A 14,875-nucleotide genomic window follows, 5' to 3' on the forward strand; every position below is an offset into this window, starting at 1 on the left:
CACCAAAAAATTCTAAAATTACCAAAATGCCCCCAAAACTGCCAAAATTACAAAAAATACCCTTAATACCCTAAACTTTCCCAAAACCCCCAAAATCACTTCAAATATCTTCAAAACCAATTTGAACCATTCAATTGAACCCAATTTGGCCAATTTGACCATTTTGATCAAAACCCCCCAAATTGCCTTTAAAGGCCCAATTTTCTAAATTTACCTTAAATGTCCATCAATGTGGACCCAATTTCTCTCAATTTCAATTCTAAACTCAAATGCATCTTTCATTTGATCAATCTAAATTAAATCCAAGCCTAATTTGCCCATGTTTTGAGCTCAATCTTGATCCAAGTCAGACCCCCAATTTTGGCCTTATGACTTAATCCCACCAAATTGAATCTCATAGCCTACTTAATTTGCCCCAATTTGGATCCTAAATCTTTTATAACACTCCTACATACTAAACCTGACCTTCATTTGACATTGGTGAAGCCTCAATTTCATTTAATTTCAACCCAAGTCCAAAAATCCTCAAATTGTTCCCAAATTGGTTGTCCCCAAATTCCACCAAATTGAATGTCTTAACCCCCCCAAAGTTGGCACCCAATTTATGTTGAAAACTCTTCATGACATTCCTATAGACCATTTTCAACAATCAATTTGAACCTCACCCAACCTTAGCCCAACCTAGACCCAAGTCTAGTCAACATGCCCAAATTGACCAAAATACCAAAATCCTTCAAATTGAGCTTCCAATTAAACTCAAAATCACTTCAATCCTTCACCAAAAATCTTCATGGCAATTATTTACATAATGTTTATCAATAAATTGGGTTCAAAGTCATGGGTAGCATAACCTAAACCCAACCTTTGGCCATTTGGATCCAAATTGGACCCATATACTAAATTTAACTTAGCCATCATAAGGCCACTAAATTGATGACTCCACAGCCACTAAGTTCCCCCTTGGATATGGATAAACCATACTTAAATCAAGGGATTGAGAGCCAGCCACTAAGGAGCACTTCAAAATCCTCCGCCTAAGCACCATTTTGCACCCCTCAATTGACCATGACAACCACCCTTAGCCATTTTTATTTAAGAGTTTGTTTGGGGCAGCTGCAGCTTATTGAATAATCTGCTGATAAGCTGATTAAAAATAATATGCTAATAAGCTAGGTGTGTTGGCTATTATAAATTTTTATTTTTTTAGAAAAGTCAGACCGCTGTCAGAAAGCTACCACCGCACCTAGATAGGTGCAATGTGAAAACGTTGTTTTCAGCGTTTTGAAAACGCATAAACTGCCAAAACACAGTTTACCCAAACAGGTCATGTGCGTTTTCAATACGCTATCGCACCAATGGTGGAAATTATAAATTTTTATTTTTTTAGAAAAGTCAGACCGGAGCACTTCAAAATCCTCCACCTAAGCACCATTTTGCACCTCTCAATTGGCCATGACAACCACCCTAGGCCCCCTCAATTCAAGCCTACCATTTTCCCCCACTGATCCCCACCGTGGAAGCTCAATTTGGAGCTCAACTTTCTGCCAAAACCAGGACAGAACTCCCCACAGCTCCACAGCTCACCAAACTTCAAATACTTGTGCACACACCATCCTCACAGTGAGAGAAGTTGATTCCCCACAAAAGCCTCCTCTGAAATAGCCTCTAACCTAGCTCTAGACCAACATTTACCCAAACAGATCATGTGCGTTTTCAATACGCTACCGCACCAAATAAGCTGCGCCAAACGGACCCTAAACCTCACTTCCATGGCCAAGAAAAGAAGAGCTGAAATTTGCTTAAGGAAACTCTGTCAAATTGCTCTCAGAGACTCCCTAAGCCCTCAGTTCAAGCCTACCATTTTCCCCCACTGATCCCCACCGTGGAAGCTCAATTTGGAGCTCAACTTTCTGCCAAAACCAGGACAGAACTCCCCACAGCTCCACAGCTCACCAAACTTCAAATACTTGTGCACACACCATCCTCACAGTGAGAGAAGTTGATTCCCCACAAAAGCCTCCTCTGAAATAGCCAACGTATTTATTGTATTTCATACCATATAATATGTATAGATAGGTTTGTCTTGAGTAGATGAAGGTCTAGGAACAAAACTCACGTTTTAGTGTGAACGGCTCACGAGCTAAGTCACTTGGGGATGATAACGGAGAGCCGTCCGATCACGCGTGTATTCAATGGATGAAGGAGATCAAACCAGATAGATCCATGGTGCATAAAGCGGTTCGCATGGAGGCTATGTGGCTGGCGGCATCAAATGGCGGAGCGACGTGTGGAGCCTTTGGAGCAGACGAGTATGAGTTGGCGCCGCATGGATAAGTAGAAAAATAGATGGAGCGGACGAGTATGAGTTGGCGCCGCGTGGATAAGTAGAAAAATGTGGAATTTTGATTATTTTAAAAAATGCCTAAACTTCAAAAATTCACATCTTTCTCTAGAAAAATCATAAAAATAAAAGAAAAATACCCTCTTGCTAAGTGAACAGAGAAGAATAATGTGGATAAAAAATAAAAATTATCTTTCAAATATATTATTTTTAATGAATTAAATACCCTCTGTGGTATTTTAATTATCCATGGCTTAAAATATTTCACCATAGCTTGGTTTATTCCCCATCACAGAGGAGATATTCTCTGATTTTTCCAAGGTCAAAGGGCATCCCTATGCTTCTATCCCTAATTTTCAAGCTAGGGTGACCATTTTGGCTTATTTTAATTATATAAATCAAAATATCACTTGGAAAATTATGAGACTTAGAAATATGGGATCAATTTTATTAGATTTCATGTGGTCAGAGAAGTTTAGGAAAAATATTGTGATGCTTTGAATCATTTTGTGAATTTTTACATTTAGTTAATTGTGAATACCTTGTTTTAATTTGTGTAAATTAAATACATATAAAAAATTAACAACATCAACTCCACATTATTCATAAAAATCATATCTACTCACAGTAAAAATTTGAAAATTATTTGGCTTAGTTTAAGCACTAAAGTGAATTTTTAAGAAAACTTTACATTTTTGTATAAAAATAATTATATTAAATTAAATATGCTTAGAAAAATTATGAAAGTTGTTTTTCTGAGTTTCTTGTGATCAGGGGCATTTTATAAAAATAAAATTCATTTTTATAAAAATATTTTCATTTTTCAAATATATTTTGAATTAAAAATAATTAAAATAATCAAAATTTTCAAAAATACAAAAAAATGGTTCAAAATGAGTGGAAATGTCCCCTTATCACTTAAAATTCATTAAGATATTTTTCCTAATTTTTCTGAGTTAAAATATAAATTTGAAAAGCATGAGTGAGAATGTCCCTTGATCACTTACAATTCATTAGGACATTTTTCCTAATTTTTTCTAAGTTAAAAGTAAATTTTAAAGACTTAAAAATAAAATTTTCATGTTTTCCTATTTAAATAATTATAATAAATAAATTTAAAATTAGGATTTGATTCTCTGGGTTTTCTGAACTCAGAGAAATCTAATAAAAATGTAAAAATAATTTTTGTAATTAAAACACTATTTTCTATTTAAAATAAATCATGAAAATTACCCCAAATTAAAATAAATAATAACAATTTGATTCAAAAAAATCATGAAACTTTGCCTAAGTGTTTCTCTGACCTTAGGAGACCTCTAATAATTTTTCCATAAATATAAACTTTATTTTGGATAATTAAATAAATGAACCTTTGAAAATCATATCCTTTAATTTAAATAATCATCTAAATTAAATTAAATTTTGAGAGGTCCACATATATTCCTCTAACATTTTAAATTACCTCATGGATATAATACTCTAAACCCTCAAAATCACTTGAGTTGTGTTTAAAGAGTTATGAGGTGAAGTGCCCCAAGGGCAAAATGGTAATTTTAAGACTTTGGTGCCTTAATAAAAAATTTAGGAGTATCAAAGGGAAAATGGGCAATTTTGACCTCAATGAACATGTTTGGATGATTTGAAACATAATGGGTAAAAGGTAGAATACAATGGGGCTAAAATGTAGAAACTCATTCAACACGCTTGCACAACATCAACTAAAGCATAATTCTTCTAATCTTCATGAATTGGAAGTCAATTAAAAATCAAATGATTTTTAAGTGATGGGCTTAAGCCGCCGAAAGATGATAATTTACTTTTATTAAGCCCAAAGTTGAGGATGTGATAATTTAATAAGGTATATGACACTTAAATCAAAACTTTGAAAACCACCATTTCACTCATTATGATTGTTAAAGGCTTAGTAGTGGCCTAGGCTCGATTTCTAAACTCAAGTTGACTGGATTTAGAAAATGACATGATTTGTGACTAACATCTTTAAGCATTACAAACCTGACTTTAACTCCGGGCACCATAATCTTAAAATGACTCAAACACGCCTTAAGGGCACCCACTCACATAACTTTTAAATGAAACATCAATTGACTAATCGAGTATTCTATCCTTGGGATAATTAAATTGTTAAGCTTCAAGGAGCAATGGGTTAGCCACACTCTAGCCTCAGATGATTATTGGCATATTATGATAAGATCAAAATGAACTCGGGATATTTCAAGAGATATTCAAAATGATCTAGGGCCACACCTTGAACATTTTGAAATCTATTGGATATTCTGAAGGGCACATTGGACTTGTCATATTTTGTTCCAAAATTATCCACTAGGATCTTTCGAGATTCAACAAAATCATAATCTAGGGTTTGATAGTTAAACCTTCATCTACTCTTACAACTTAAACCTTCTTATAAATACTTGCAAGTACTAATCTTTTATGTGGTAGAGCGAGAAGACTCGACATGTACGCTTTTAAATTAATGCATTTACCTTATTGTACTTTTTATTTCAAACATGTATGTTAAACAATGATGTCATCTTGCATGAAAACTTAAAACTGCTAGGATAGTCACAAAATCAAAACCAAAACTAAAATCAACCAAGATAAAATTCACCGCCACAACATTCAAAATATAATACAACTCAAAATTTAATCACAAACATCACAAAACAACAATTGCAACTAAATAAAAACGTCTCTATCGGATGATCGAGAATCCCTCGGAGGAGGTAACCTACGGTTGCTAACGAGACTTCTCATGATCTAAATGAAAGTATGAAACTCATTGAGTTGAGTTTAGTAAATTCATTTAGACTAAGTGAATCCAATAGAAAATAGTGGTGCCAGAACCAGGGAACCGTAGGATCCTAACCGGTGTCGCTCTAATCAACTTTAATATGCCCCATAATATTTAAAGAACTATAATTATAGAGACACTTGATTTGACAGCATAACCAATCACATTAGAAAACTTAAATTTGTCACGATAAGGAGCTTGGAGCTATTATTGTGGGCAGCCCGGTCATCTTCAACAGCAAAATATGTGTACACCAGCTAAATCATTCATTAGAATTAAACAACAAGCCATAGGATTTTGAGGTTGTCTGCCTAGTATAACATAAATCCTCAACTCATCTTTAGGTTTTTGTATAGCCCTGTTATATAACATAAGTCCCAAATCATCTTAGAATTCCGAGGTTGTCGTTTGTCATGACCTAAATCCGCACATCTTTCAGGCTATTTGTATGATTATTTCACATGAATGTAAGTCTTAAATAATAAAATTTACAAGATGAAACATTTAAATATTTTTCCTCAAAACGGAAGCCAAACAATATAATAGATTGGGAAGTCACCGAGGTTTTCCTCTGGATCTGTGACTTCCCCTAATTTTTTCTTCTTGGATTCCACAATAAATGTTCCAAATTTGAATCATTCTCCTGTCATATCTCTTTATCCGATCTCGTTGAAAAGTCCTATCCTTTTGACCTCTTTGAAGATAATATTTCCTGATTTTTATCGAGAGTTTTCTTAGGTGATTTCGGTTATCTAAGATGTAATTAACTGTAAAAGCTTGCCCTTATAGGAAACTTTTCCGAACCCAACTTAATATAAATCCTATTTAATTCTTCGTATTAAATAGGACAACTTATCGACAAATAAAAATGGTTTTGCAGACCAAACAGACGCCATATATTTTTTAGTTTATTTGATTGAGTCTTACCCTCAAGTCTTACGTTTGTCTTTTGGGATAGATATAGGATTTGAGGTATAATGCTCTTTCATTTAAACAATGAAAAATATAGGGTCAGTTTATTTTCATATTTTTTTCTAAAACTTATATATATATATATAAATTAAACGTCTTTCCGAAGCGGGCGACGGGATTCCGATTCCGGCGACCGACAACTCAATGGACAACTCCACAACTAAAAATAGTGCCGACAATATTGTAGTCGAGTGATGACGGCCAAGAGTATAGTCAAGCAATGTTGATTGAGAGATCGAAGTTGGGTGAAGATGGTCAGAAGACAACAGTCGGGATATCGTAGTCAGGCTATAACATTCACGATACAATATATGAGCACAATAGTCGAGAGATCATACTCAACGATTGTGGTTAGAGAGATTGTAATTAGGCGAAAATAGTCAGAAGCAAAGGTTGGGAGACTATAGTGGTGTGATGTTCTTGGAAGATGATAGTCAGATGACAATGGTATGGATATCGTTGTCGAGCGATGACGGTTTAGAGTTTATAGTCAAAAAACGTTGATTGAGAGATCGTTGTTGGGTGAAGGTGGTCTATAGTCCTTTGTCAGGCAATGACGACCGGGAGACTAGTCGTGTGATAATGGTTAGGAGAACATAGTCGAGCGATGATAGTTAGACACAAATATTTGTCAACATCAATTGTCGGCGCTAGTCGTCAGTGTCGAATATTGTGCATTACTTCAGAATTTTAAGCCCTCTAAGATCTCTTCTTTCGAGTGTAGGTCCATTCATGTGAAGAAAGGGGATCTTTTAACTTTATGGAAAAACATTTTGATTATTTCAACCGAATTCCCAAAATATTCCATCAGATAGCTATGTTATTTTCTCTGGTCTTGGGCCGTTCACATTCAACATTTAACAATCCTAGTGACATTGAAATACAACGTTATTGGGTTCGCTAAATTTCTCTTGTCGAGACTTTCGATCTGACTATAATCATGCAAGATTCAACAATTATTTGAACCCTTAATTAATGTCCTAAGTTTTCACTTACACGTCAACTATTGATTTGTGTTCATTTGAACTTGAATTATATCATTTTTGCCGTTGGATTTATCTTGTCGAGACATTCAATTTGAATGTAAATTTACTAAAATTAAATTTCAAATGGTTTTGAATTTTCGTAAGTTTCTAATTCAAAAATTGCATGAAGATTTGTGCTTAATTAGATGAATTTTTTAGTTATGTATTAGGAACTTTACTAGTAAATAGAAAGAAAAATAAAATTCAAGACTTACGAATTGCGAGAACCACATCTTGATTAATACATCATATTCACAATAATGTATGATAAATTCAGTTATAAATGACATGTTAAAGTATTTTGGTGTATCATCTTTCTTCATACATTGATAAGAACATTGGTATAATCTTGTTCGAAATCGAATCATGATTTTGAAGTCAATGAAATTTGATAGGAGCGATGGGAAAGCCTCTCACTGTATCATTTCTCTTTGCATCATTAAAATTGAAGAGTAAAGTTATGGGCATTTACATACATACCACTCAATTCTTATGCATTTACATTTCTGATACCTAAATTTTGCTTTTTACATTTATTTCACCCAAATCTTTCATATTGAATTAAAAATAGCACCATTTTAACTTTTTAAAACTGAATTACACCTTTTCATGCATAGGCAGCATGGTATGTATGTAAAAATTGAAGTTTAGGTGTTAGATATGTAAGGTATGTAGGTACATCTTCCTATTATTGTTGACTTTATCTAGTTTGAAGGAACTGCCTATTTAGTTGAATGATTAGACCACATGCTTGATTTGTTGCATTGCGCGAGAACAACAAGAGAGTAAATTTGCGGTCTTGAAGCAGTATCTTTAATTAAAATTAAATTTTCTCAGGCGGTTTCCTGCTCGGGAGAACTTTGTCTGTCTTGATATCTATGACTTTAGGAACCTCAATGGCTGCTCGGTTAGGGCCTTTGGCTATGGCAGCTCATCAGATTTGTTTGCAGATATGGTTGGCTGTATCTCTCATATCTGATGCACTTGCACTTTCTGCACAGGTTTGTCATTTTGTATCCTTTGTCTTTTTAGCCTCTGTTGGGGAGGGTTAGGCAACAAATTATTTGGCTTTTTCAGGAAATTATTTTAATGCTCTTTATTTTCTTTTTTTTTCAAGAAATGAAATGTTGTATTTTACTTTTAAAAAGTGATAATAGTGCTATTTTTGATGTGATATTAAAGATTTGAGTGTCATACTTGTAAACATGAAAGTTTAGGTGTGAGATACGTAAATACATAGGAATTGTGTGCCATGTATGTAAATGCCCCAACAACACACACACACAATCACATACATTCATATATTTGGCATAATATCTTTCGGTATTGGAAGATTTTGCATCTCTTTCTATCCTCTTATTAGGTTTTTGTTTTGATTAGATTGTTTTTTTGATAGGCATTGATTGCAAGTTCTTTTGCAAAGCATGATTACAAAAGAGTGAAAGAAATTACGTTATGTGTCTTAAAGGTATTTTTTTTTCTCTTTTTTATTGTTTATAGTTTAATATTTTGATGCTATACAAGTTGGATACTATTTTTAATGTTATACTTTTACCTCCAGTTAAGAATTTATTTTGCATATTGATTAACGAAAATGCATCTTCTATCTCAGATTGGACTTCTTATGGGAATCACCCTAGCTCTAATTCTTTTTGTCTCATTTGACAATGTTGCTGAATTATTCACCAAGGATGTAGAATTACTAACTATTGTTAGAAGTGGGGTGGTGGTAAGCAATTTTTACATCGCTCTAGTGAATTAACTTTTTTAATATGGAGTGTTAGATTGCTCTATAATTCGCTTTAGTTTGTCAGTGCCAGCCAACCCATTAACGCTCTCGCTTTCATTTTTGATGGACTTCACTATGGTGTTTCGGATTTTGCTTATTCTGCTTATTCGATGGTATGTTGATTTTGATGAACCCACTTTCTATCATCTTTTCATGCATTTAATGTATGAGAAATTTACATACGTAGCACACAATTCTTATTTAATTACATATCTCACTCCTAAACTTTCATATTTTTCATGCATAGCATTCTAGTGTTTTAAATCTTTGCATGAAAAGGTATATTTTTCTTTTAAAAAGTGGCAATAGTGCTATTTCTTATGTGATATTATAGATCTGAGTGCCAAGTGTATAAATATGAAATCTTTTCATGCATTTAATGTATGGGAAATTTATATACGTAGCACACAATTCTTATTTAATTACACATCTCACTCCTAAACTTTCATATTTTTCATGCATAGCATTCTAGTGTTTTAAATCTTTGCATGAAAAGGTATATTTCACTTTTAAAAAGTGGCAATAGTGCTATTTCTTATGTGATATTAAAGATCTGAGTGCCAAGTGTATAAATATGAAAGTTTAGGCATTGGATATGTAAATACCCGGTTACTTACTGTTATATATTAAATAGAAATATCCGGCTAATATATTAAAGAGAAATAAAGCCCAAATTGTTGTTACTGTTAGTGCGAGATTCTCCTGATTATCAGTCTGAACACTATCCTTTGTAGGTAATAGTTTTTCAGTATTATTTTCTATAAGGTTTGAAGGTGTCAACATCACATCAATCGCAATAACAGTAACAACAGTGTCAAGCGGGGGGTCTACAGGGGCAACAAACACCTTTTTATTCTTTGAAACTACATAAATATAGTTTTCCAAAGGCTAATTCTCTTATTAAGCTTATTATTATTTTCTATAAGGTTTGAAGGTGTCAGCATTACATCAATCGCAATAACAGTAACAGCAGTGTCAAGCGGGAGGTCTATAGGGGCAACAAACACCTGTCTGGTAATATCCTTCTCAGGTAAAACTAAAATATCTGGAGCAGTAGGGTTAAACCCATCCTTATCCACTTGAACATTAGATTTCATTAAATCTGATTTATACATAAGAATTTTTTTTTTTAAACGATGAGCCTTGAAATATAGTAGGAGTGTAAACAGGGCTGTGTTCCATGAAGATTTGTTGCCAATATCCATTAGTGTAAACGAGTTGAGTCGAGCTCAGGTCACGCTTAACTCAAGCTCAACTTGTGTGTCAAGATGCAAATGACATCAGGTAAAGTAATAACTCTTCTACAAGTATTCTAGCCACAAAATGTCTGGTTATGTTGAAAGTGGGTAGATCTAGCTTCATAGGGTCCCCAAGTGTAGCCCCAATAGAGTAAAGAACCTGATGATGAAAAAAGTGCAGCTTGAGACCAGGTAGACCAAACCATATCGATACAGTAGGAGATTCATGATTAGAGTTGAAATCAGGAGACCACTTAAGTAACTTCTTTGACTTCAATGGTAAGATATTTTTTTCGGAGAAAATCCGAGTAAAGTCTTCAGTCGCAGTTAATTGGATCAACAAGATCAACAAATGTCTTTAATCCATGAGCCACACTTTCTACTTTTCTGCTAGTTTGAGGTCATCAAAATTTTTTCTGATAACTTCCATAGGTGGGTGTCTCCACTGAAATTTTCTAATGAGAGAGAACTTGAATTTCTCAGTCAATGTGGAAATTTCTAACTTAGAGAAAAAATATGTTGTTTTCTCACTTTTCCTACTTTCATTCTTAATAAAGTGGCAGTCAGCTATATCATCACGACAATCCCCATCACGACAATCCCCATCACGACAATCCTTATAACCGAGCTCAACTTTGTGTCAAAATGCAAGCTTGTGCTCAGCTCACAATGAGCACTAAACTCGCGAGCTTGAGCTAAAAATCAAATTATCATGGATCTCACCAGAGAAGGCGTTGATGGCTAAAGGAGGAGCATCACTGCAACTCGCAAAAAAAAGTATCGGCATGACCATTAATAGACTAGTCGAGCCAAGTTGAGAGCTAATGAGCCGAGCGTAGACAGGCTTAAACACGATCTTGTTTAGGCTTGAGTTTGAGCTTACGCTCGAGCTCGTTGCTTGATAAGCTCGACTCACAATCGTGTTAACGATTTGAGCTCGAGCTGACTCGGTCACTCACACCCCTTAGCCAATAGTTTGATTGTATTTATTATGAGTTAGATGCCATGACTTCAAGTACTAGAGGTTTCACACATTAATATCTCCCTAAACTTTATCTTTCCTGTGTCCTTGGCACTAGAAAGCATTCCTTTTATCATGATGTCCTTGTTATTGACTTGATGATGTAACTTGTAACTAAAAACTCAGGATGCCTGATTTCCTGGTTTTGTTTTTTCTTTTTTGGGAAATTTGCATAAATTTATGTATTTACATATCCCACACCCGAAGTTCGATATTTATACTTATAATACCTTGATGTCATAAATCTGTATAAAATTATGAATTTCACTTTTAAAAAGGTAATGATGGTGGTATTTTTGATGTGATGTACAAGATTTGAGTGGTATGCATGTAAATATGAATGTTTAAGTGTTAGATATGTGAATACATAAGAATTGTGCGTTATCTATGTAAATGCCCATTTTTTTTCTATAGGAATGCTAGATGATTTCTCAAGATTTTACTATAAATTGCTCTGGGTGAACTGTTTATTTTCGCCACAGGCCTTGAGGAGAGAAACATGAAATTTAGGTGAATGTGAGGGTGTACCAATAACACCAACTTATAAGTAATGTAGGTTTTAGAAGTGGAAAAAGCAGAAACCGAGCGGAAGCGGAAATTCTACGACAGAGACGAGGCATCCTTCGAGCGACAGAATCATTGGTGACGGAAATCTCTATGTAAATGCCCATTTTTTTTCTATAGGAATGCTAGATGATTTCTCAAGATTTTACTATAAATTGCTCTGGGTGAACTGTTTATTTTCGCCACAGGCCTTGAGGAGAGAAACATGAAATTTAGGTGAATGTGAGGGTGTACCAATAACACCAACTTATAAGTAATGTAGGTTTTAGAAGTGGAAAAAATAATTATTTATCTTCTTTTTCATAAGAAATGATTATAAAATAAATAGAGGCGGATGACTCCTATATTAGGAACATCATAAATCAATCATAACTTCCCATGACAATAAAGGAAACGAGAATTATAATATACCAATAATATAAAGCTCTATAACAGGGATATATGACATGCTTGATGATTAAGAGAATTAAGACTTATAATGCACAATAGAGTGGTGCAGAGGCATAAAACGGAAGTGAGGATTTAGGTCGCACTAAGCGGGCTACCTCGAAGTCCTATGAGTTTGTTATTTATTCTATAATAATTCCAACTGAAGATCGCCCTTCCCTTTGCTGCTCTGGTCTCGATCGTCACCCTCCGTCCGCTCGCTTTCTCGTTCCGCTTCCTGGAAAGGATACTCCAAGCTCCTTAATATATCGGTCATAGGTTCGGGGTTTTGGTGTGTATAGATATACAGTTGTTAGGTCAGTGACTCGCTATAGGGTGTCTCCTAAACCGGGTGTCCTACTGTCCTCTATCCTAAAAGGTGCCTGCAATTCTATAAAAATAACATGATTAATAAAAGGGAAACATGCTTCGCAACGCAATAAACAATAAACAATAGCATCGCAAGCATGAACTGTATATATATATGCAGTAAAGTGTGCAGTGAAGAAAACGAGACGATGTAAATATAAAACAAATCTGTCTACCTGACGGGTCGGTGCTCCCGTAAATGAGGTCGGTGTAGCATGTACAAATAAACAAGTATAATGAAAGGAATTTAAAAAAATGTGTAAGCATGAATTTATATAAACAAGAATGAATAACAAATATCACCTGAAAAACTCGAGAAAAAGGACAAATGACCCACGGTAACTCGAAGAAACCATCAAAAACACAAGAAAAATCCGGAGAAAATCACGAATGATCTATAAATATCCCAATAAAACCGTGGGAAACACACGAAAAATCCAAGGAAAGAAAGAAAACTGTAAACATTTGGGTCGGACTAGACTTAGATTTAGGTATTCTCGAGGGACTCCGAAGACAACTATCAGTCACCTGTATGTCTAGAGCCCGACATTCAACTAGAAAGTTTCCTACAATACCAACTTAGGAGGGTACTCCTCAGCCCAGTACCGGTAATTGACAAGTGGACAATCAAATTATATTACTTAAAATTTATATTTTGGCACGCATATAATAAAAAGTAGTATCAATTTTTCGTAGTCAAAATACTTTTATAAATAGCGTATCTGTTCTTGTCATCGTGCTTCGTAAAATATGATTGTCAACAAGTCGATCACGCCGTCGGGCTAGGACCGCCAACAGCCTAAAAAAGCATGGGTCCCTGCTAGTTTTGTGTCGGTGAATAATATTGTCATCCTACATTTCACCGGGTCCCTAAGTCGGGTCCTGATGTCGTAGGATGAAACATTATTTCACTCTACCACCGAATGTCTTTGTCATCACAGCCCAAAACCCAAAAAAAAAGACCGTCCAACTTACGACCTTGCTTGATGGTTCATATATAGCCACAGCTATATATGCGTGCTTATGTTTCGAACATAAGCACCTAAAACCAAATCAAGAAGCAAGAAAAGCGAACCTAAAAGAAAGAAATGAAAAAAAGAAGATTAACTCGCCTCCAAAACCAGTTTAAAAAGGAAGCCAAAATGGTAGGAGCGTTAGCCTCAAATATTCACCCGATAGAACACCTCAGATAAACAACAAAATGGGGGCACACTTATCAATAGCTAATTCTACTTTCCAAGCTACTGGTGTAACAATCCGAAAGAGGTGTATCGAAAGGCCGCAAATTGCAACTAAACCTTCCTAACAAATACCAAAAGGATTCTTTTTTTTTATTGCAATCAATTCAGTCAAAGGAATTGAGCCCTGAATATCTCCAAACATCTAACAAATCGCTCCTCGAAAATGGGGCACTCGATTTCTTCCAAATACAAAGATTAAGGTATTCCAATCCACAAAGATCAAAACACTCAAGTCCACCTCGAACCAGCAACTCTAGTGAAGAATAAACCCAACACAACACAAAGGAACTCAAATAGGTGTTTTCGGGTAGGGACAGCAGGGGAGCCACCAAGCCAACACAAAGGGAACCCAAATAACTGCTCTCGAGTAGAGGAAGCAAGGCAACAACCCACACTAATGAGATAAGTCCAACAAGGCTCTCAAATAGAGCTACTAGCAGAGAAGAAACATGATAAAACACCAAAAGTTTCATAACAAAAATAACTATCCATATATGATTCAAATAGAGGGGCAACAGAGAAGTACAAGCCAAAAATCTAACAGCCCTCAAAGTAAAACTTACAAAAACAAAACTTCAAAAAGCCCAAAGCTAAATATAACCATACATTTGTGTTTCGAACAGAGTGGGCAGCAAAGAAGCAACAGAACAAAGCCCCAAAGCAAGACTTTCAAAAGCTTCAAAACTAAAGGAATCCAACGAGGAAAACCGTGAGCTTATAGGGCTGAAATAGACTTTAAATTTCAACATAAAGGTACAAATGAAATAAGAACACAAAGAAGAAGCCGCCCATGCATAAGAATTGAATCATGCCTTTTATAAGCCTACATCCGCAGCTAAACAACATGAAGCATTTAAAACAGACACGACAGGATCACTAAAAGTCTAGCAACTGATTGTAAGCCCAACATGAGATACCAGCTAAGGTAAACAATTTCCTGCATAATATTCTTGGCCAAACAACATGAAACATTTAGATTAGAGCCAACAGAAACACTAAAGATCTAGCAACTAATGACAATTTCAACATGATATACAAGCCAAGACAAACAACCCACTGCTATATATATATATATAT

General features: G+C 34.9%; 1 protein-coding gene across 1 annotated transcript in view; it reads left to right on the forward strand.

Annotated features, from left to right (window-relative positions):
• LOC110026714 (protein DETOXIFICATION 45, chloroplastic-like) overlaps nt 1-12,453 on the forward strand; it is a gene marked incomplete at its 5' end in the record, with an annotated part of 20,104 nt that extends 7,651 nt beyond the window's left edge. Inside the window, 5 exons of the mRNA XM_020727781.1 lie at nt 7,988-8,151; nt 8,547-8,618; nt 8,763-8,879; nt 8,957-9,052; nt 12,358-12,453. Of these exons, the coding sequence (XP_020583440.1) occupies nt 7,988-8,151; nt 8,547-8,618; nt 8,763-8,879; nt 8,957-9,052; nt 12,358-12,453 (545 nt within the window). The remainder of the gene's footprint in view (nt 1-7,987; nt 8,152-8,546; nt 8,619-8,762; nt 8,880-8,956; nt 9,053-12,357) is intronic.
• Between the last annotated feature and the right edge of the window lie 2,422 nt (nt 12,454-14,875).

The sequence above is a fragment of the Phalaenopsis equestris genome, unplaced genomic scaffold (genome assembly GCF_001263595.1).
Source record: "Phalaenopsis equestris unplaced genomic scaffold, ASM126359v1 Scaffold000397, whole genome shotgun sequence".
Taxonomy (NCBI): Eukaryota; Viridiplantae; Streptophyta; class Magnoliopsida; order Asparagales; family Orchidaceae; genus Phalaenopsis; species Phalaenopsis equestris.